The sequence below is a fragment of the Marmota flaviventris genome, chromosome 10 (genome assembly GCF_047511675.1).
Source record: "Marmota flaviventris isolate mMarFla1 chromosome 10, mMarFla1.hap1, whole genome shotgun sequence".
Taxonomy (NCBI): Eukaryota; Metazoa; Chordata; class Mammalia; order Rodentia; family Sciuridae; genus Marmota; species Marmota flaviventris.
Window position 1 is genome coordinate 107,339,641 of NC_092507.1, and position 24,455 is coordinate 107,364,095.

Sequence of the window (24,455 nt, forward strand, 5' to 3'; positions counted from 1 at the left end):
GAAAAAAAAAAAAAAAGAAAGAAAGAAAAAAAATATGACTGACCTATGAAACTCTGTATTTTTATTTTTCATGATTATCATAGGGACATATCTTTGCTTTATGAGAAGCTTCTAAATGAGCTTTGCTGTCTAACTGTGCTTCAGAGTAATGGCTATTTTTAACAGAGACTGAAAGAGATATGAAGTATATAAAATATACTTTAAAAGAAAGTATATAAAATGTCACTGATATGCAGATAGGTCCGATGTAGGGTTTTCTTTCACATTTTGATTCTTTTTAATTTCATTCTCAGTGGAAACTTTTTCTTGAAATTCTGGGTGACTTTTCACCATTAGGTACTACATTGCGTTACCCATTCATATCCGACTTCCTCCTCGAGACCAGTCCAATCCTTCCCCTTCTCTAAGCTCAGCAGATCCTCTTATGTATGTAACCCTCTCTGTTTCGTTTTCTCCAATTGCCTTCCATCCTCAGTTCCCACTTCCCTCCCTTCTCTAGTCCAAGCCTAGAGCATTTAATCTTTCTAGTCCAACTTGCCTGTGTTCGTCTAGGTAAACAGGCATCCATTAGAAAGTGTTTAGATGTCTGTGTTTTAAAATATGTAAATAATATTAGGCTGTATGTTATTAGATTTCCTACTTTAATGGGCCAATGTTATATTTTTGAGAGATATTCAGGTATAATATGTAAATCTAATTTGGTATCTATCTGCTGCATGCTATTCTATTAAATGCACACCCAAGGTACTTACTTACATGCTTCAAGGTGCACAGTCATCCTGAAAAACCTTTTTATGAGCATCCTTGTAAATTTCCTACATTTACACTGTTCTCTGTGCTGGTCAGAGATAAATACCCATAAAAAGAAATTTGCAGATTTGACTTACAGTTTCTCTGAGGCATGAAGAAGAAAATTGCTAAGTTATAGGCTCATGCATGCATAATTTCTATAAAAATTGCCATGTTGCTCCCCAGAAGAGCAGTAGTGTTTTACCCTCCCATAGTAGTAGTGCCAAGACTTTGTTTCAACTTATTCTCCCTGGCGCTTGGTGTTGTGTGACTTCATGGCTTTGCTAATCTGACGGAGGTGAAACACCATCTCAACAGTGCTCTACCAGCTCCTTTGTGACAACTGGTCAAGTTGAACATCTGTCTCCTCATATGATTATGGGAACTGCCTGTACATGTCCATTGTCCTTTTTTTTTTTCCAATTATTTTTCTGTCTTTTTATTGCTGACTGGCATTAATCCCCCGTGCATAGTGGCTGTTAAAATCTTAAAGGCTTCAGACATTGCAAATATCTTCCAGACTGACACCAATCACTTGTCACTGTTAACCTTGTCTAGTATGTCTCATATCCAACTGTGTCTTTCATTTTTTATTATTATGAAATTAATCCATTTACCTCTTGACAGCAGAAGCTTAGGGCTTTATTTAATAATTCCCTTACCACCAAAAGACAGACAGATATTCCCTACCTTATCCTCTGCTAGTTTTATAGTTTTCTTTTCACACTTTGACATTAATCCATTTTGATTTTTTAATGGGTTAAGATAGGGATTCCACTGTATTTTCTGTATATAATAAGAATTTTCTCCACAGTATTTTCTACTTCGTCTATCCATTTGCTCCAGACTTGTTGAGTATGTCCTACCATATACTTGCTTTTCATAAATGTATAGTTTGATTTGGGGACTTTCCATTCTTTTCACTGGTTTACCTGCTTTGTTCTGCACCTAAACTTTGCAACTGCATATTTTTCTCAAGTGTGTCATTTTCTAGTAGAGTGATCCCATCCTTATGTTCTTTTTTAGTTACTTAATTACTCAAGATTCTTGACTCTTTCATATAAAAGTTAAAATCAGTTTATTATAATTCTAGCAATTCTTGCTGATTTTCATTGGGATTATAATGATACGACGTCAGAGCAATGCTAAATTGTTTCAGATATTTATTTAAGTCTTTCATTTTTTCCTTTAATAAAACAAAAGAGAAGATTTTTTTCAATAAAGTTCGGATACATTCTTTATCAGTATAATATCAGATACTTTGTTGCTTTTGAAAATTATATATAAATAAAAAACATACACATCTTGTATAACCATGTGTTTTATAAATTAATATTACATTTTCTAACATGGTTTTATAAATTAATATTTCATTTTCTATTTGTACTCCTGTGGTCTCTTTAGAGTTGCATTTGAAGACAGGGAACCACACTTCAGTGATTTACCCTACGGTATGTAACCATATTTAATACCTATATCAGTCAATATCTTTAAACTTATGCTTCATTTGTGACCAGTGGCCGTCTTATGGTTTGGATCCAGAATGTTCCCCAAATTCTCATGTGTTGAGGCATGAGGTGGGGCTTTAAAAATGATTGGATCATGGGGGCTCTCAATTCATTCATCATTGGATTAATCCATTTGGTGGATCAATAATTTGAATGGACTACTAAAAAGTAGTGGTAACCGTAAGCAAGTAGGGCAAGATTAGAGGAAGCAGGGAGCAGTGGTTGTGCCCTTGGGAACTCTAGTTGTCCCCAGCCCTTTCTTCTGTTTCTTTCTCTGTCTCCACAGTCCCCCCCCCCATCCTGGCTGCCAAGAGCTGAGCGGCCTTCCCCTGCCTTGCCCTTCTGCCATGATTTTCCTCCTTAGCTCAGACCCAAAGCAATGGCACCAACCAACCATGAACTGAAACCTCCAAAACTTCAGACCAAAATAAATCTTTCCTCCTCTGAGTTGTTCTTGTCAGGTATTTGAGTTACAGAAAAAACAAACAAACAAACAAACAAGACCGACCCACACAGGCTCCAGAGAGATCAGCATCTTCACTGAGATAGTTACTTGCACATTATGTCTTACATTACTTTCCTTGAGATGTAGCTCTGTGCTACGTGCGCACAGACAGAAATAGAGAGCTGCTGTCTGCAGGGCCCTTGCTAAACTGGAATCTGAAGACGTGAGTGTAGTCCTTGCTCTACTTCTGACTTTGAACCAGTCCATAATCCCTCTGAGTACCACCTTACCCTTCATGAACCTTGACTAAGAAGTTGTCACAACAATTCAAAGAGGAAATAGATGTGTCTTGCACAGAATTTGGCATGTGGAGCCAATGCCTGCTATTGGAAGCTAAAGGCAATGAATACTTAAATCAGCAATGGCAAGAAAGGATCAAAGACAGAAAAGGATTATGAGCTTCAAAACCTCTTTCCAATGACTGATAATTATTACCAAATTTACTCCAGCCAAGAACATTAGAGACAATTGATAACTATGTCTCCACATATCACATGCATTCATCAGTCACCACTGAAAGGAAAGGCCCCGCAACTTGAAGACTGTCACTGGCCCTGGGCTTCCTGAAGCAGTCCAAGGAACATTTTTTCTGGGAATCTGTTCTTTTGGGTGAAGGAGGAAGCTGCTGTGGGTGGTGAGATACTCTTCCTCTGCAAAGGGATAATTTCAGCAGAATCCCAAATAGTACAATCAAGTTAGCTGTATTGAAATGCAAATTTTGTGCATATTAAAAAGTACCTTTACAGCAGCCCCTCCTGATCTTAGGGGGATACATTCCAAGACCCTCAGAGAATGCTTGAAGCACAGATAGTATTGAACCATATATATATATATATATATATATATATATATATATATATATATATATATATTAGTTTTTACCTATATATATTTACAATAAAGCTTAATTTATAAATTAGGAATAGTAAGATAATAATAATAACTAATAATAAATGCAACAATAACAATATACTATAATAAAAGTTATTCAAAATTTACGAATTGTTTATTTTGCATTTAATATTTTTGCACTGCAATTGACCACAGGAAACTGAAGTCTCAGAAATTGAATCCTCAGATGATGGGGTGCTGCTGTGGTTGAAACAAGTAAGAATCCCTCTTATTTCCAACTACAATGGAGATACTAGAATGAAAGATGATTTCACAGTGAGGATGGATTTGAAAGAGGCAGGATCCCATAAGCATTCTGTAGAAACCCCTATAAACCTTTTCCCAGGGATCTATAGCTAAAAGGAGAGAGGTGATTGTGATGAGATTGTGATGAGGAATGTAGCAGGAAGAGAAGGAGCAGGGAAAATTTGAAGAATAGGCGCTCAACACCTATGTGGGAAGACTCAAGTTCAAAGACTGGGCACCTCTGCAAAAGCGGCCCTCCAGGGGGAACATGGGAAGTATGAAAGAGGTTTAGATAGGGCAAAGGGGAGGGAGAAGAAGAGAGCAGGCATGGGGTAGGAAAGATGGTGAAATGAGATGAACATCATTATCCTAGGTACAAGTGTGAAGACACGAATAGTGTGACTCTACTTTGCGTATAACCAGAGAAATGAAAAATTCTGCTCTAATATGAATGCATTCTCCTGTCATGTATAACAAATCAGAACAAAATAATTAATTAATTAATCAATTAATTAATTTTAAAAGAAAGGGGAAAAAATCAGCCTTCCTGACCTTCCTAGCAAAATAGTATCCCCCACCTCAAGTCACTCCTTCATACCACCCTGCTTTAGGTCTCCTTTGAGCTACTCATTATCTTGCTTGTTTGTTTCTTTGTTATTTTTCATGTCATTCACTAGGCTGGAAACATTAGGTTGAAAACTCCATAGGAACAGGGATGTGATCCGTCTTGTTCATGTAGCTTGATCAGTGCCAGAAAGAATGGACACTCAACAAATGTCACTTGAATGAATGAAGAGAGTCCAGGTCTAACAGAAATGGTGCAGTAGATGGGCGTGGTGGTACACGCCCGTAATCCCAGAAGCTCTGGAAGCTGAGGCAGGAGAATCACAGGTTCAAAAGTCAGCCTCAGCAACAGTGAGGTGCTAAGCAACTCAGTGAGACCCTGTCTCTAAATAAAATACAAAATAGGGCTGAGGATGTGGCTCAATGGTTGAGTGTCCCTGAGTTCAGTTCAATCCCCAGTAACCCACCCACCCACCCCCCCAAAAGAAAAAGAAATAGTGTAGTAACTATTTCTTGTTTCCTCATGTCACATGAGGGCACTAATGGACCTTAGTGGTAGAAGGAAAATGAGGATGGAAAGTTGCCATAAAGCAATTTGGTGGAACAAGCAACTGCTCGGGTAAGTGCCACCCCAAGGAGCACTCTTGAGTCTATCTGCCAGCAATAAGAAAGATGAACACACATTGTCCCTGTTCTGACTTAACCCCTGTGTCCCTGTGGATCTATACATTCCTGGTTTATCTTGAGATAATTGTCAGGGAGTAATACAAGATATAGAGCCCGTGGCAATGACCTTGAATGAATGAGTAATGCAGCAAGTTACAAAGTTCTTAAAAGAAAGTTTGAGGTGATCTCATTCTCCTGAGCTTCTCTATTCTCTGTTCATTGCACATAGTGGGTGGTGTCATGGGGGAATGATTTGGATAAAGAAATAATCAGTTATTCTGGTTTTCTTTGTTCATACCCCTCTCACTTTATTTTTTGAGAGAAAGAATAATAGAATGGGATTGGAAAGGTGGCAGACCTCTAATGAAATCACTTTTTTTAAAAAAAACAAAATGATAACACTAGAACCATAAGGCAAACCAGTAGGGGGTGTTAAAGATAAAATTCCCACTCAGAAGTCAATGGAAATGTAGTTACAGGCAATTATTGTGTGTTCTCTGTTTCCCTTGTAAGCGAATTGACCTTTAAAAATAAAATTGCTCTTGATTGTTTTTAAAATCTCATTATCTGTGCTTCAGAGATTGTTTCCAACTGTTGCCCATATATTTTTAAAATCTCCAAATGTCCTGACGTAAATCACAGCAAGTAAGATTTCTTGGATTATTAACTTCCCCATGTATTTTAAATATTCATATTATATATTTCACAATGAATAGACACATGATATTATCTAAAAATTAAATACTATACAGTCATGAAGTAGTATATTTAAAGAACATTTTGTGACATGCAGAAAAAATTCCTTATATAATCTTATATATAAAAACAGGATATAAAACTTCACATTGAGAATGCGCTTCATTTGTGCTTCATTACATTTAAAATAATGATAATGGGATGATGATTGCAAATATAGGTGAGTTTTATTTCCTACTTTATGTCCTATAACAGTTTCTTTTTTCTTTTTTTTTATTTGTAGATGGACACAATACCTTTACCTTATTCGTTTATTTTCATGTGGTGCCGTGGAACGAACCCAGCACCCTACGCATGCTAGGCAAGATGTCCACTGCTGAGCCACAACCCCAGTCCCTATAACAGTTTCTTTGTAATTCCTGAATCCTCTTCAATAAATATCACTCTTAAAATCAGAGGAACATTTATAAAAAAAAAAACAAAACTATCAGCTATCTGTTCAATACAATTTAATTTGTCTTTAAGGTATCTTTTTGAAGTAGACAGAGAAATCGATTTTACTCTTGTATTTTAAGGTCAAAATAATGAGATAGTGACTATAATCACATAGCTCATGGCAAAGAATTGGAATCTGAAAGGGAAACCAACCTCTTAGATTGACAGGGCCTCTTCCCCACCCCAGTTATGAGTCCCTGGGAGCCACGCACAGAGCTGATCTCTGCCCTGGTGACTGGCTCTCCAGCACTGACTTCCTCTTTGCACTGCTGTATCTGGAGGAGCCCCAGAACCTGAGTCTGAGGCTCCCCTCCCCTAGTCAGTTCTCTAACCTTCTGCCTAGGGAAGCTGAGAATCCCAAAATGTATCTCTGATTTTCACAATTTTCAAATAATTGAATCCATCCAGCTGAGATCATTTCAGGTACAAATGCTATTATTGCAAAGGGCACCAGTAACATGTTTCTGAATTGCTAGAAGCCCAACTTCAGAATCAGCATGCCCAAGTCCCCTTGAGCACTTCTTGAGAACAAGGACTATATCCATTCTTTTCCAGATTCCTAAACAAATTCTCAGTACAAAGACTTATGTTTGTCACGGAATCTTCATCAACAGCCATTAACTTACTAGTCATCAGCCTTAGGACAATTGAGGCTACTAGTTCAAATCCAGAATTGGTCCACAGTGTATGCAAAAAGCAACATTTCACTACCAGGTGAAATGATTTGTTCATCAAATGAGGGATCTCTAAATTTTCATTAAGAGAATTAAAAAAAATCTTGTAACTTACTTGAAAGTGGCTGTTTTAATTTTTTTTCAAATGACAACCATTTCTTTCTTTTGGTCCTTGCTCTTGACAAACAAACAAAAATGTTGGTTACCTGGTTTCATACATAGAAATTTGACTTTAATTCGTACCAAGAGGAACCCAGGCATCAGTATTCTTTGAAAAATCTCTTTTGACAATTCTAATGCTCTGCTAGGTTTGAGAACTACTGATTTAAACTGTGAATCTTTGCCTCTATGACATATTTAGTATCTGTGACTTATCCGATGCCAAGTCTTTGGTCAAGAATGCAACATCCAATTATAACACAGATCCCACGGGTAAGATCAGTTTTAGGATTTTCCATGTGGTTTCCAGAAATGTACTACAGTGAGAATCAAGTATTGTTGGATATTTTATATTTTTCCAATATCCAAATACCTCCAAAAGAAGTACATACCATAAACCTATCTTCTAGATGTTCATAGAGGCTATGAACAACACCTACAGAAAATCACAATATAGGTCTTCTACAAAAACCAAACCTTTTGCTCTCCATGGGATTCTATGAGAAGGATCCTTTAAAAAGCAAATGAGACTAACACAGGAATCTCTGATACCTGTGTTGGAAAAGGAAGTTTTGCTGGTAAGCCAACAATAGCCCTTGTCCCCAGGATACAAGGACATACCGGTCCCTCCAGCCTCCCTGCATCCCTGTCCAGGAACTCAACCTAGAATCAATACTCTGCCTCTATCTGCCCATGACCCCAACTCTATTCTAAAGCATAGGACCTATTTTTCTGATTTTCTGAACACTAAGTATGGATTACAGTGTGAGAAGATGGAGTCCTATCTGTTCAGAGCTCAGAGAAGAAAACATTTTGCATAAAGGCAGGGATGTGGTTAGCCAGATGCTGCAGCAGAGAGAGAAACAGGAGTAGGCAAAGGAACAGGGAGACTTGAGACACTGTCCATTTGGCAAGAATGAGGAGAGTAAATAGACAATAATATCTCATGGGCTTAGAATGTGATTGATTCTAGATCAATATCAAAAGAGCCTTATTGGACAGAAATTTGTTTTGAGAAGGAAATTCATGAACTTGAATGCTTGAGAACAGGATACTGTGGATAAAATAATATGGCCTCTTTTCAAATTTGAGCAAGTGCCCCTTTTTGGATTAAGAAAAGAGATCATGAGGCAGAGGGAACATAAGGGAGCCTGCTGGGAGATGGTGCTGGCCACGTGAGGCTCTCTGGCTACATCTGACTCCTTACTTTCTGCTTCCTGCATGTGTTAAGCTGGATATAAAATATCCAGCTCCATATCCAGGCCCTGTCTAAACTACTGCCCTCTACCTTCTCTTCAGGATTCTCTTCCTATTGGCTCCTCTTGTTCTCCCTGGCTCTGGTTGGATAGCCTTGAAGTAGAACTGAGTGATGTCATCCAATAGCCTAAGGAGCCCCTACTCATATTGATGTGGGGGCCAGGGGACTGTCCTTGGAGAGAAAAGAGTCTTCCCAGAAAAGTAGTGAGGAGTCATCCTGAGTCCAGAAATCCTGCAAAATATGTTTAACTTAATTTCACCTTCACCTTAATTTCTCTGGTTGAAAAAAGAAAGATGCTTCCTTGAATTCTCACATATTGAAAACAGTAGTGTGTGTGTGTGTGTGTGTGTGTGTGCGCGCGCGCGCGCTCGCGCGCCGTTATGATGCAGCCGTCTTGAGAAATGAGTAAAGTGAGGTTTTTAAGATGGGCTTATATAAGAATCCAGGGTATCATGGAAAATTATATTTAAGAGAACTGATCCTTTAAATTACATGTTTTGGATTTACTCCCTCCCACTTTTTAAGAAGCAAAACATTTTGGTTCTTGAAGTTGACTCTTTGTAGTTGCCCTAAAGCTAAGAAAACATCATGGTGCAGTGGAAAGAGAAGGAGCTGTGGCTCTTGATTTGACATTAAGCAGCAGCTCTGTGACCCTAGAAAGCACTTGTACCCTCTCAGCCTCAATCCGATCCTGTAAGAAGAGGTTGGGCCAGATTATTTCTGTTGCAGAATTCTCACTTCATAAACTCAGTGTCCTTTCTAAAACCCAAAGTGCTTGTAAGCTAGAGTTTTATCCAAAGCTCAGCTTCCCTCCTAATTCAAGAATCAAATGCCGTCTGCATAAATCTCCTAATTGCACTCAGTTCTATTGTAGACATTTCAGATATGTAAGAAATGGACTCAAGAGAAGCACAAGAACTTGCTCAAGACCACCCAAGTTCAAAGCAGCTCTGTTCCTTGCTTTATCATGTCCTAAGCAATAGGACATCAGCTCTAACATCAGCTCTGTGAAGGTAAGTGAAAGATGCACTTAGCCCAGACAGGTCTGGCTGGAGAGCTATTTGCAGAGCTCCTGACTCTGTTCTCTTGGTACATGGGAGTCTGAGGTGACTGAAACACTCACATGCTGTTTATGCTGTACAAACATGCCTCCCATTGGGGAGCCGGAGTGACTGACAGTACCAATAGCAGCAGAGAACAGGAGGGCCTGATATTTCCCGCCAGGCTGCTCACCCCTGTCTCCATTATATGAGTAACTGGAAACAGCCTCCTGCATCCTCGAGGAGAGCAAGGTGATTTAAGTCACACATATTTCTGTGACATGGATGTCTAAACAGGAAGCCAAAAAGAATTGGCCTTTCAGATTTTATGTTTTTAAGACATGTGGCTAGAAATGAACAAGACCAACAATTCCTGCTGCAATTCTCAGTTTCTGCAGCCTGAGAAATCCAGCATGCATTGAGGTAACCTGATACAAAGCGGCTTTCACTACTTAGAAATGAAGGTTTCTCCACTGCTCACGGAATGCGAGCCTGTGTTTAGAAGTCAATGCAGGACCTTAGCTGACACTTCCATACCTGCCAAGAGCCACTGATGTGAACCAGGTGGCCTGCTTCAAGCAGAATTCAATTACCCAGATGGCAACTGTTTCTTAATTCAAAACTTTAACAGCACTTTTTTTTTTCCATTATGAAAAATGGGAGAGAGAGAGAGAGAAGAGAATACATTGAGTTTGAGCACTTATGGTTTATGAGATTACAGCCATGGGAGGAAAGCATGTCCCTGGCCTCCCCCAGCTCTCTGCAGCTCCGGTCCTAAGCACAATGCCTGCTTGGATGCCTGTCTTATTCCTGGAACAGAAGTGACGGGCCTGAAATTCAGCCTCCTCTTGGGTCTGTTCTTCGGAAGCTAGAATAACTCTCCCTAGATCTCTAATTAGCGATTGCATTAGCAGATGGTATCTTTTTTTTTTTAAGTGAAAAGGAAAAATGAGAAAAGGTTTTAAAGGTTTTAAATTGCATTTGGAAACAATGCTTTCTTTTTCCTGAGGAGGTTGTTCAGCATCAGCCCCTGAACTGCAGATCCTGGATTTTCAAGACTTCTTCTGCAGGTGAAAATCTCTCAGCTGGACTCCAGCTGCCATGTTGCAGTGGCCTATTTCTCTGCTTCTCTCCTATGGTTTGGTATTCACAGGACTAGTTCAGACAGGTAGAGTGTTCAATGACCTCCACCTCCCAACTGGGTAGACCCAGCTGGCTATGTTTCAGTAGACAGATTTCTTTGTTGGACAAGAGATCGGTAGGGAAAAGAGGAGAGCCAGCATAAAGTAGATTCTGTTCTCACTCCTCCTCTAGACTGATTTTTGTGGATGCCTTCATTCTTGCTTGGCCTTTGTGTTTTCCAGGCTTAGGAGGGATTTGGAATCAAGACAAGATCATTCCTTACTTTTTCTGAACAGTTACTACCTGGTAGACAATGTTGATCCTGATAGCAGCATGGTGGTACAGTTACTATATAGTTTTTATAAATAAAAAGTTTCATGTAGGTAAGGAAAATGGTATTGTTTGAAGAAGGTATTTGTTTGGGATACTGTTATTTGACCAACAGTTTTGGATCCACCCACTACCACCAGTATCACTATCATCTTCTAACATTGCCTTCATCACCACTACCATCATCACCATCACCGACTCCACCAGGACTTCTACCACCATGTTCATAATCAGGTGTCAAATGTCAAGTTGGCAGGGACTTGTCAAAAAAGCAAAAAGCTGAGATTTGTTGGCACACAGACATCTTTAACATGAGCTATTTGGACAATTGAAGCTAAATTATTCATTAATTTGGCCTCTTCCTCCTTTTTCTTTATCCTCTATAATTCTAATCTTTATAGATGAGATCCATTGCCAAGTGGCTTAAAAAATTTCTTTAGACAGTGGAATTGCATTAAGCTCTGGTCTCTGAGAGAAGCAGAAGCCAAAAAAGCCCTTGGTCTATTTGGAATTATGTTTAGAAAAACAAAACACAGGGAACCCAGATAAAATCCCTGAATCTTTCCAAAAAATTGAACAATCTTTCAGGATTAGGGAATTGTATGTTAACTGATGGTTAAAATTATGTCTCAATTACAGTTTCTCATCATATCCAGCTATTTGAAAGCCTCTGTTTAGGGAAAAGTAGGGGATAATGTGGATAATAATGGGAATTAAGGCATGCTGCATTTGGGTCACACACACAAAAAAAGAGAGAGAGAGAGAGAGAGAGAGAGAGAGAGAGAGGAAAATAAATTGAGAATGCTGTCACAAAAATATTCAGGAAGATATAGATGTCTTGAGATTCTGGATTGTATAATATGATCAGAAGAGCTTTGATAAATGAGCTGGTTGTGGAGTCCTATCCTAGTATTCTGGTGCTACCAAAGAAATCCTTCCAAAGCACAAATCTGATCATGCCACAACCCTGCTTAAAACCCTGCTGTGAGGCCCTTTGGCCCACCTGATAAAGCTGAAGTCCTTCTAGGGCTTCTGTGTCCTCCCGCAGACTGTTCTCTGCTCATCTTTTGAACCCTGCAGCTCTCCCTCTCTCAACATAAGCTTGAGCCATTTTGAACTGCTGGCCAGTCCTCCAACAGACTGTTTATGTTCCAAAACTTTTGCCCATGTACCGTGTCTGATAGTGTCCCTTGGCTCCTTGCAAACCCACACAGCCACTTAGTGACTTCCAATCCATCTTTCCAGGTCCAGCAAGGGAAGCTGTCTGATTCCAGGCAAAACTGGACCCTTCCTCCTTCACACCTCTGAGATAACCATTTTAAGTACAGCTCCTCTCCCTGTGCTACTAACATCTCATTGTATGTCTTTCTTTTATGTCAGATTGGGAGCTTTATGAGAGTAGAGAGTACATCTTAGTACATCTTTATACACCAGCACCCAGCACAGGGCTAGGCTCAAAGTAGATACCAAATAATGGTTCCTCCATTTTTTTTTTTACCCCATGAATCAACTCTTAATTTTGTTAAATAGTATAAGAATCCTAGAGTTATGGGTTAGAGAAGGCTCTTTATGAGAGGGAAAGAAAGGGGTTTATTTGTAAGAGTTCCTACGTGGAGGTCGTCCATCACTAAAATGGCAGCATCTCGAGTAAAACATAAGCTGTTAAAAATGAATTGAGCTGATTACTATTTTTGTACCTGACCTACTTTTTTGGTTACTTCTACGGCTGTTACAAAAGCCTCCAGAATTTTATAAATGAAACAAACCACTTTTTGATGGCCTCATATTCACTTCTGTTAAGGTAGTTCTCTACTGAGAAGTAAATCTGCACATTCTCTGATACCCCTCTTTAGTGCAAAGGCATTTATTGGCAGAGTATTGCTCTCAATAGGACCAACTTCCACAGAACATTCTCTATTGTTTTCCCATAGAAGAGTTTAAGGCCAAGAATAGCAAATCCATCCACCCTAGTGATGGCAACTTATTTCCTTTAATGCCTATCTTCCAAAACAGGCAGAGTTGAATGACAGTCACCTCCTGCCATTTCTCTGTTTCCAGCTTGCCCATACTGGTTTGTAAGCATGCTCCAAACCACCTCCTTGGATGGATGAAGATAGAACTCTGGTAGAGGACAGTTTTTCACTTCAGACCTCTTCTTTGTTGTTATTTGATTTTTGTTTGCATTGCCCCCATGGTTGATGATTTGTAGAAAACAATTAGTTGGTTTTCAAATGCCAGAATATCATAACATTTTATAGTGTTTTGAGTTGAAATGAGGAGAAAAGTGAGGGGTGTGTGTGTGTGTGTGTGTGTGTCCATGTCTGGGGCGAAAGTGCTATGAGACAGAATCCTGTCTTAATTTTAGAATCCAATGTAAAACACATGGGAAACAACTAAAGAATCCTTTATTGCTGTTTATTTATAAGAACCGTTCTTCATAAGAGCACTATAAGTAACAGTCATGTTAAGAGGATACTGAGTAAGAGTAATAAAATGTAATTCCATTCTGATTGATAGCATCTAGAAGGTATGACAGTTTTCAAGTAAATGCTGACACTTAAAATTTCCAGAGGCAACACTTAAAGTCTTCTACAACCTTTAGCAGTAGAAAACACATTGGAAAGACTATTAAAGAGCTTTCAAAAGGACTGGAGAAGAAAATAGGGTTTGGGAGGAAAGTTAATGGGAGTCAGAATTATTTAACTGGCAGACTGTAAAGGTCAGCAACGTGCCTAGAACTATGCTTTGAAAGCAGGAGGCAACAGATTTGCTTCTGAACAGGAGAAGGGAAATAAATTTGCACAGGACGGGTAGAAATGGGCTAGGAAGAACTTGGGAGATGATATGCAGAGCTGACTGTAGGGCAGGGAGAGTGGTTTTCTGGGGGAAACTGGGAAATGGGTAAATAGCTGCTGATTGTTTTCATGCTAACTATAGGGCAAGCTAGGGAAAAAAAAAAAAAAAAAACAAACCTTTTCATTCCAGATTCCTAGCTCATTGATTCCCCCCCCCCTTTTTTTTTGCCTTCCTATGGAAAATGCTAAACTTGGGGTGGGCTCCAACTCATATTCTAAAGTCCTTAATTGCAATGATGTGTTTATTCAATCCAGCAAGTACTTACCCAAAGTGCTAACATTCTTGGCTCAAAAAACTGACTTGCATCATATTTTTCACACATCTGCTGACTCTATTCACAATGACTGGGTCAACCCTCCTTGGTTGTGATCAAATCCTCCTTAAAGCTATCCAGGCTTGGCAGCCTTGAGGCCTATAAATGCTGAGTCTCTGGGCCAATCTGTTTAATTGTGCCCCAAGCTAGGAGCTTAAAAAGAGCTGATAGGATAAGAAGCACATGGAATAAAGAAACATTACTTCCCCTGCCTTCTCTCTCTTCTAGAACCCATGTTTGTCCCCTGCACTGTCTGGGAGTTAGAAAAGGTACCTGGAAGTCCTGCCACTATGCTTGGAATATCCAATGTTAGTCACTCCCTGAATCTGTTTCTTCATCATGAAATAAGGACAGTGTTACATTTTGAATCTCTAAGGTTTTATTCAGAAACCCTTCCTAAGACTAGAAAAGAAGACTTTTCCAAGAAATTGACTTTTCTACCTTTGGCCATTTAAGTTCAAAAGTGTCTCTTTGACATCTGAGGATTCTGCACCTCAGTCTTGGCCATGCCTTCCCTTTTCTGGGTCCCATAGACATGACAAGGGATCCATATTTTAACCAGGTAGGGTTCTTTCCATCACTCTTTCCCATGGAACACTATAGTTCTATGCTCACAGACCCAACCTTAGAAGTAGTCAGATGCTTCCCATTTTGCAATTTGGAGAACAAGCTTCTTCAATAACAAGTGGCCTCAGGAAGGCCCCTGAGCCTCTAGTCTCCCTCTCTTTGCCTTGCTGACTTGGGAGAATTCAAGGACATATGAAAAACTACTATATGAAGCCAAAATCAAAATCCAGAGTTCAGTTAACATTCCTTCTATTTTCACCCTTTCTGTACCCAAGAACCCAACTAGATCTTTGCGGTCCTCCTGAGAAGACTTGAGCAACCTGCATCTACCAAAAAAAAAAAAAAAAAAAAGGCTCTAGTAGAAAGGGAAACACTTTGGTTTATAAAGGTTGTTTTGTTAAATGAATGAGTGGTAATTTTACTTATGGAGGGAGAATAAGGCATCAGCTGGCAGGAGAAAGTTACATTGTTCAGACTTGTGCTTTCTACATTTTGTTGTTGCTGCATTCAGACCAGGGCCCAAGGGGTAATTAATCTTAAACAAGCTTAGAGATCTTTAGCAAGTAAAAGCCTGCTACAGAATAGCAGTAAAGGGGGGCTCTGAGGCATAGAAATGAGGATTTTTTTTTTAGAGCTTTGATAACATTGTAGCCTTTTGTTAAATTAACAGGATTGGGAACTCTGTTCTGAATTTGGGGGCTCTTCCTCCAGCATCCCTGACTTGAATTTTGTTTACAATTCTTCCTTCCTGGGAGTGATTAAATCAAGTCTGTAGGACACAAAAGCCCTTAACCATGTATCTTTGGATAAGAGGAAGGGGACTCTTACCAGCAAAGTTTCTTTTATAAAGGCATGAGAATTTTACTAAGAATGTAAGGGATAACACAGTTGCTAGGTTTTTTTTCTTCTCTTTTCCTTCCCCATTTTTTTTTCAAGCTTCATATTCTTGTTTGTTCATGTTGAATTAATTCTTGAAGTTGATAAGAGTTGCTTTAACTTGCTTAGTAAGTTAATATTTTCCTTGTTTTTCATAGAAATTTCCCAGAGATATGGAGTGACTTTCTCCTGTGAATCCTGTGGTTCCCCAGTGTACTTGACTTCCTGACAACTGTTGATAATATACTTTTTTTTTTTTTCTGTGTCAGAGAACTTCAGCCATTGTGGCCTCTGTTATGAAGCACTCAAGGTTGGGGGTGGAGTGTGGTCTGAGCCCCCCTCGCAAACCCAAGACTGCCCTAGAGGAGTTGATACCGCGCAGGTGGACAGAATGGAGAAGCAGACAAGACTTCAAAAACCTCCCCTTTGCGCCACCCTTTCTTGCTAAAGATACACATTTTTTTTGGGGGGGGGGGTTCAAGTTTTTCTTCCCTAAAAAGAGAATCCCCCAAATCGACAACTAGGTTTCATTTGCACAGTGGTGTGAATGAATTCACTGGATGACCTTCGGATTGTCACTTGGGGGTCTTGAATGGAGTGAGATGTGTGAGTTGTGGTGAGGGGTGGTGTGCTCAGGTCCTCTGGCGAGGCCAGTTCAAACTCATTTTCTGATGGTGGAGTAAGAATGAATACGAGGACCCCAAGTCAGCAGCGGAGGCATCCGAAAAGACACTTAGAACCTAGGGATGCCATCCGCAGATGGGCGTGGGTCCTGGGTTATGCAGAGGCAAAGTACCTCAGACACACGCCATCCGAGACATCCGAGACCCCTGGTGCATCCCTTAGTCCCAGACGGACGCTCTGGAAAAGCAACCCCGTACTACGCTTTGGTGCCTAGTCTCTGGCAACCAGGGGAACAACCGGGGGAGCCCAGTACCGAGACTTTACCGCATCCACTGCGAACCCTCAGTGCCCTACACAGCAGACGGGTCAAGCTGGGGCCGCGTCACGGAAGGAAGGGCGCGGGAGTACCATGGACTCTAAGTCTTTGCTGCCCAGTGGGGAAGCGCTCCCCACAACCCTCCCGGGACTTGGGCACACGCACCCGTACCCGGGGCCCCGGCGCCCTCCTGCCTGGAGCCGGGACTGGCCGCAGCCAGCGCGGTCCCGGCCCGGGGGTGGGACTTGGGGCGGGGGCGGAGCCAGCCCCGAGGCCGGTGTCAGGTTGCTCCGGTAACGGTGACGTGTGAGGCGTGGGCGGGGCCAGCACGCAGGTTGCATATTTTAGGAAGTGAGGAGGAGGCGCGGGCTTGAGCTGCGGCGGGGTCTGGGGCGCAGAGCAACGGCGGGAGGAGGCGGACACGTGGCAGCAGCAGCGGTAGCAGCCCCGGCGGCGGCAACAGCGGCGGCGGCGGCGGCATCGACCGGAGCCGCCTGCCGCCCTCCCTCCCTCCCGCCCGGCGGCAGCCCTAGCTCCCTCCTCTAGGCTCCCCCGGCCCCGCTCGCTCGGCCGGGAGCTGCTCTCTTCTTTTTCTCTCTAAAGCGACCGGACCGGGCGCCAGGCACCGAGCACCGCCACCATGGGGAAGGGGGTGAGTGTCCGGTGATCCCGGGGAGGGGCGCGGGGAGCCCTGGAGGGGAAGAGAAGGAAGTCTGGAGGGCCACCGCAGCCAGCGGGAGGCCGCGGATGAGGAAGCGGCGCGGCTTAAAAGACGACGCACTTTGGAAATGGAGGGAGCGCCGAGGGGACGCGCGGCAGCGCAGGGCGGTGCGCAGACCGCGGGCAGAGGCTGCGGGCCTCTAAGACCGTGCGCACGGTGGCGGGGGAGGTTCTGGGGACCGCGCTCGGGAAGTGGCGCCAGGCGGAGGGCCAGAGATAGCGGAGCCGCCCGGGGACGGAGCGGGCCGCCGGTGGCATCCCCGAGCCCGGCTCCCCCCGCCCCGGCCGCCCTCACCTCCCGTCTCTCCTCTCCTTTTTCCCTCCTCCCTCCGTGCCCGGAGGAAAGGCGCGCCCCTCCCCTTCCCCTGGGGCGCTCCGCCGGGGCCCCCTCCCCGGCTGCTGTTCCCGCCGAGGCCCGGCGCCGGCGGGGGCAGCCTCCGGGTCGAGGCTCCTTCTTCTGGAAGCGCTGGGGCTTAGCCAGCTCCCCGCAGAGGCGGCCGCCCTCCCCCCAAAGGAAAAAACTGGCTTCCCCTTACTGCGGAGCCAGTCGGGCGTGCTGGTGCCAGAAAGGGTGTGTCCTCACCGCCCTAAGATGGCCTTTAAGGTATACTTTTGAGAGCTTTATTGGGCCACTTTCCATAACAGGATGCGCCCGAGGTAATCCGAGTTGCCTTGACGGTGGGGAGAGGTGTGCGGATTTATTCGAGGGATGGGCCTTGAAGGAAGGCAGACTAACCAACCAGGGCCTCTGGGTACAATAAACCCGAAAAAAAAAAAAAAAAAGACTTGGGTAGTACCTGGGGGTAGGAATGGCTTGCGGGCCTCCAGCACCCAAGAGGCATCTATCTGGAGGGCAGGAGAATGACTAGCACCGAGCGCGAACAACATCGCCTTCTCACATTTCTGGAACCCGCTGTAGCCACTCCAGAACATCGAATTAAGGACCCCCAAAGAGCTCAAGTCCAATTGAAAAAAATTTACACAAAATGACCCTAAAAATTGTCCGTGGAATGAAAAAGCACCGAGTCATGCGACACAGGTGGGAGAGAATCCACTCCTTCCTCTCCAGGGCTTAGCGCCTAACGCGCCCCATAGATCTTTCCTGGTTCTAAGACTCCTGGATGTGGACAGAGAGATGGGTGCAGAGGGAGGGCCCCATTCTTCAGTGACTTTAAATGGATTTTGAAGAAGGTAATTGAAAGGCTTGGGCCTGGGAGGGAGAGTGGTATCTAGTGGGAATGCATACCATGTGTTGTTTTTAGAAGCATAAAATGTGGAGGTCTGGTCCTGGTCAGGTAGCATCAGAGCAAAGAGCTGAATGCCAGCCCTCTTTTCCCCCTCCCCAGGATGGAAACTGGGTTAGTGGCCTGTATTGTACCACACCATCTAACCTTTCCCCATTCCTATAAATATTTCCTTCTTTAAAGCTCATTCTTTTTTTTTTTTTTTTAATCTCTTCTTCCCTTAAGAAACTTTTTGTTTCTTTCCCAAATGGAGATACATTACTGATTTTAAGGAGTATAGAGATCACAGATGTGTACTGAGGCCTAGGAAGGTGAAGTGACTTGCTCAAGGTCAAATGGTTGGTCAGTGAAAGAACAGAAGTCCCTGATTCCTGAACAGCATGTGATCTCAAGCCTAAAGGTACACTTACTCCTTCACCATTGCCCTGTAGGCATGACTCTAAAGTTATTCTTCAAATGAAACTGAGGTATTTGGTATTGAATTCTAGGCCAAGCAGATGTTTAGGTAAGTAAGTTAATGTCCATATTACCTAGATGTCTCTTAAACACACTCTCATACCCAGTAGTGGTACAGTGTAGTAATATACCTTAGTAGGTAGTGGATGTTCAATCCACATGTCTTAATGATCAGGGCATTATCCAAATGTAGACATGACCCTGTTGTCTTCTGGTGTGCAAGCAGGTTGTGGTTAACATAGGATGGCATAGTGCCTGTCTGCTGTGTAGTATTTAGTATTTGAAGTTCCCTGAAACATTGATCATTAGGTTGCAAGTGTACGTGTGTGTATGTACATGTGTCCAAGCGTGTGCTTGTCCCAGTGGTTTATTGTGATAATCCAAATGTTCAGAAGAATATTTCATACTGAAATGTTGGGATTTTTCCACATGGGGATTAGAATGTGGGTGGAGTGGTGACTAAAGCCCTGCTGATAATTGGTTAACCAGGAAGCCTGTGCCGGCAGTTAATTTTTAAGGTCATTGTTAATTTCTTCCCCTCCTCTTCTCAGTACTGTTTAGGGTTTAGGTCTTGATGATATTTCAGGTAATTCTTATGTCCTTAAAAATCTAGTTCCTAGCATTTGGTAAGAAAACAAAGAATGGCTCTTGCTGAATCATTCCTGGATGAAATAGGATTTTGTCCTTTTTTTTTTTTTTTTTTTTCTTATTGGGTGTTTTTGCCGGTGACTTGGCCTAAGTCCTCAGCCATGCCTACCACCCACAATTGTTTAGCTCACCAAAGGTACACACCATAACTGTTTAGAACTGCAAGAAACTGTTCTTTAAAGTTTATTAAAGATGGGGGAGGGAGTTCTCACCATACTTTTCACTGTAGTTCTAGGTTTGGTTTGAATATTAACTTAGTCACCTGGAAAAAATGGGTAGTGATTTAAAGAGGGGCGAGGGAAAGGATCAAGTGAAGGCTGCACTGGGGTACACATGTCAGCAGAAATCCTGGTTGCATGGTGACATTATCAGCTGCCCTTTTGAAGCTCAACTTGAAAGTGTGACTAAATATTCTTTGGCTGCTATAAAGCTAGTACTTTAGACTCAAAACATGGTAAGCCAGAGTCCTCCAAATGGAAAGTTGGCTGGCCTGGCCAGGAGCAGGTGGAGGGGTTACCGGAGGAACTGCCCTTGAGGGTGGGGGGGGGGGGGCTAGAGAAGAGTTTGAGGTTGCCTTTCACCCTCCCTGTTAGTTGTTGTATGTTTAAGTGTAGCAGTTCCTTGCCTCTTGGGTTCTTTCTGTATCCTCTTATCTGGGTTGTATCCTCTTTTGGTAACTTTCTGTTTGTTAATTTGTAGTGTTCTCTGCCAGCAAGTTTGTAGCACTACAGTGACTCACCTTTGGGTGGGAGGGGAGGAAAGGGGGAGGCCTGCATCATAAACCTGAGAAGATGGGGAACAGCCAAAAAGCAAGCCTTTAAAAAAAAAAACTAAGAAGCTGCTTCAGAAAATCCATAAGGTGTTTATGCAGGTGAGGGCTGAACTTTAAAAATGTAGACTGCTGGGATTGTTATTCCTAATTCACATTTACAAATAAGAAGTGAATTTCAACATCTGAAAGCACAATAGACCTGGCACTCGCCCATGTTCCATCTCAGAACCCTTCGAAATCATTGTCTGCTTATTATTTTAGCAAAAACTGCAATAAGTGGCTTTCTCTTCAGATCAGACTGTGCTCTTTTAAATAAACCTAAACTGAATGAAAAAGAGGCTTTAAATAGCTTGAAAGATTCTGTTGGAAACGTGAAATAATTGCTTCCTTGGAAAACAAGCAGGTGTTTAAAAAGGAGAAGAAGAAAAAAAATCCTGACGCTTCAGTTTCTGGTCTGGCCCAGGTGTAGAGTACTCATCCTGAGGATCAAGTGGAGTCATCTGTGTTGTTTATACTGCGAGCACAGGGCCAGTGTGTGCTGGGGCTTACAAAGTAATAGGAATTGAGAGAACATCAGATCTTGAACTGAGTTTGCTGTTTCTCAGTTAATTGTGAGCCCTTTCAAAGCTAGAGGACAATTTTTTCTTTCTCCTGAAAAAAAAATTAAAGGTTGAAAATGTTGGGAAATACTGTGAGTCGCTCTTCAAAGGAAAAATCAAATGGAAGTGTCCATTGATATTGCTGAGAACTGTTATCTTTGCCCCCCAAAGAAAATATATTGAATAGCATCTTAAGAGTATTCATCTACTTTCACTTTTCAAGTAAAGGACTTTCATCACAATTGGTTATCTTTTTTTTTTTAAGTCTTGTAAAGCGAATCTGACTCTTCAGCTTTGCGATGGGAGCCTGGATACAGGTCTGTGCTGCTTTCTTCTAGCTGCCCAGGGCCTTCTGCCAGCTAGCAGGCCAGAAGGAGAAACACGAGTGTCAGATCAGATGGGCTCATGGTAATCAGAGTGGCTGGGTTTGGACAGCAAAATACTGGGCAAAATGTTTCCCCATCCCTGCCAGCGCTGTCCAAATCTAGATCACTCTGAAAATAAGGTGTCCAGTACGTGATAATATGAAATGAAGAGGACTTTTAAGTCTTCTCCTTTTTTAAATCCCTTTTGTGAATGTGTCTTAGGGAAAGGAAACGTTAACCAAGTCTGGTCTGAACTTTCTCCCATTGCTATGAATTGAGTGTATGAAGGGAAGTGTGTTCTTTGGCCCAAGTCGGAGAGAGACTGTTCTTTGCATATGACTCACCTCATTAATTGTGCTGAAATCCGTTGTCAGGAATCCACAAGAAGTTCCTTGCATTTATCTGACCGACGTTTGGAGTAGCAGGTTATGTTGGCAAGAAAAGAGGTGCCCACCATCCCGTACTTTCTCTCTGGTTTCACTTGGGTCTGGAGCCAAGGGATTTTTATCCAATCGGTCTCATTCCCTAGTTTCTTTGTGAGTTTACAATGAAATATATTTGGACTTTATCTGGTTTTATTGAAACCCTATTTAGTAACAATGATCTGATCTTCTCTGTTGGTGATCTGAAAAGTTGATTCCTGGTGCCTTATGCTTTATCTTTGGGACTTGCATTGTTTGGGGGCCTGATAATCAGCCTAAGGTTTTATGATCAGTGGGCTTTGGTGTTTATCTTCCTAGTCTGTAATCATGATGTTATCTGGGGCCCTAGGGCACTTTGGGGCTTACCCTCATGTTTTTCTTTTCCTCCATGTGATGCTTCCATAACACCATTTTTGTTTATTTCCTTGGATGCCTTTAACAGTCATTTTACTTCCCAGTCTAGGCTCCAGGGTATCAGTTGAGGATGCAGGGTTGAATGGAAGGTGTGGCTCAGTAGTAGACCACTTTCCTAGCATGGACAAGACCCTGGGTTTCATCCCCAAAACACTCCTCCCCCCCCAAAAAAAATACTTGGAATTGATTTGGCCCTCACTGTAACAATTTTGCCAGTTATGAATCTGTTGTCTCTTAAACCAGATTGATCTGGCAAAAAAAAAAAAAAGAGAGAAAGAAAGAAAAAGGTGGGGTGAGAGATGAAGAGGAAAGCAAATGGAGGATGTTAAGAAAGAAGCAGAAAGTTTTAACTGTTTCAGTGCCTAATGTAGAGGTAGAGTAAGTATCCCGTTGAGAAACCTCAGGGGTATATATGTGTATGTTCATTTTTGTTATTCATTTTTTAATAAATAGAGAAAACTAAAGAGAGAAATAGAGAAAACTCTAAGAGAGAGCAACTTTAAAGTACACTTTTTAACATTTTTAGGATTTTCATTTTTTAAGCAATTATAGATGCATGCTATTGCAGTTAGGTAGGCTGGTAGGCTTGTTAGAATTTACATGAGAGCAGATGGGGGGGACAGAGGTTAAGTTGTGTTCCTCTTGGGATGACGGGGAACTCCATGGCTGGAAGTACAGCTGTTCTTTTTTGTCCCCTGCTGGCTGATGGGCTGCAGCCCAAGTTTAGTGATAGTGAGCCAGGCTCTCAAAGGGACCTCCAGCTTTGGCCATATTGGAGTATCTTTTCTCCAGCATGTGTGTCTGGGTGAGTGAGAGGAGGAGCAGGAAGGCATAGTAGTCTCTCAGGTATCTGCTCGAGAGCAGTCACTGTATCATGACAATGTGTGTCCTTCCTCCCTTAGACTGGGCCATCTCGGCCTCAGGTCCCTGGCTAGAAAATTCCCTGTATGTAAACTATACCACTTAGTTTTAGGAACCAAAGGAGATGAAATAAACTGGGTTCATCATTTGTTGATTTGATATTTCCTTTTAAGTTTTAATTGACAAGATGAAATTTTAAAATGCCCAAAGTTGTTTTTCTTTAAGGGTTTGAAGAGTTTCTTAGAAAGTGAGGAATAGCAGTAATATATGTTAATTGGAATGAAGTTAACATCATAATCTCTGTGTGGCACTGTGCAGAGTGCCTTTACATATACAACTGTATTTGATGATGATTTAATATGTTACCCAGGAAAATTGGACACACACACACAAACACACACAAACTCCACCACCTTTTATGTTAACCCCAAATAGGCAGTTCCTCTGGGCAACCAGCCGGATTAGAGCTATCCCCTGGCTTCTCTGCCAAGGTAGAATTTGCCAAATTGAGTTCAAAGGTGCCATTTCTACAACTCTCAGCCAACTTTGAAGTGGGCTGCATGTGGAGCAGATACTTTTGCCCTCCTTGTACCCCTAGTCCAAAGCTTCTGTTTGTAGGTTTTTGGAAACTGCGGTTTGTAGATGTGTCGTTTCCAGATTTGATGACAGTTCCTTGTCTAATCAAACTATCTAGATGCCTTCTGTAGGTTCTAATAGTTATGCCAAGTGCTGTTCTCATTTTGGGGAGGAGGATACTGAGGCTGACTGTTCAAGGTCGTGTAGCTGGCCGGTGGCAGAACTAGAGTGACTACAGGCTGAGTTCAAAGCATCATCAACAGGCTGTCTAAAGGAAGAGAGAACCTCAAGCTTCCTATTTTCCTCTGATCATTTTCAGCAGAAATTTCAGAAGTCAAATACTCCCAAGATCCCTCCTGGCCACAGGACTTACGATGTCCTAGTGGGATTGTCCTTAATGCAAGGTGGACGAATCAATGAAGACTGGGGGCTGGGGCTGGCTGCTATCGGTGGCCACTGTGCTTAGGTAGACCTGAAGGGGTACACTCTTTTTCTAATTTTGTTGCACTTTTGTGTGTGGCCTTTCCCCCGCCCCCTCACTGCTTATTTTTGGATAATTCTCTGTAGCTGTCATATGTGTTCCACACCCTTCCCCCTTTAAGCAATTAATTACTGAAGAAGAGGAAGGAACATCTTCCTCTCTGAAGGTCTTAGGGCCATCTCCCTCACTCATTGTGAGGATTTGGAATGTATCACTAGATGATTGAAACTTGTTACATGGTTTAACTTTGGTTCTTGTCAAGAATTTCCTCTTCTTGGGTCTAATTTCCTTTCTCTGTACATGAATGAAATAGCAAAATTCCTAGTGAATCTTTGAGAAGACAGAAGAAAGTAATGGGAAGCACAGGATGAAACGATGACACGGGCTGAAACTATGTCACAC

At 42.1% G+C, this 24,455-nt stretch overlaps 1 protein-coding gene across 1 annotated transcript in view; it reads left to right on the forward strand.

Moving 5' to 3' along the window:
• Positions 1 to 16,856: 16,856 nt before the first annotated feature.
• The window catches only part of Atp1a1 (ATPase Na+/K+ transporting subunit alpha 1), a 29,481-nt gene continuing 21,882 nt past the window's right edge, over positions 16,857 to 24,455 (forward strand). The window contains exon 1 of the mRNA XM_027940230.2: positions 16,857 to 17,147. Within this exon, the coding sequence (XP_027796031.1) occupies positions 17,136 to 17,147 (12 nt within the window). The 5' untranslated portion in view covers positions 16,857 to 17,135. The remainder of the gene's footprint in view (positions 17,148 to 24,455) is intronic.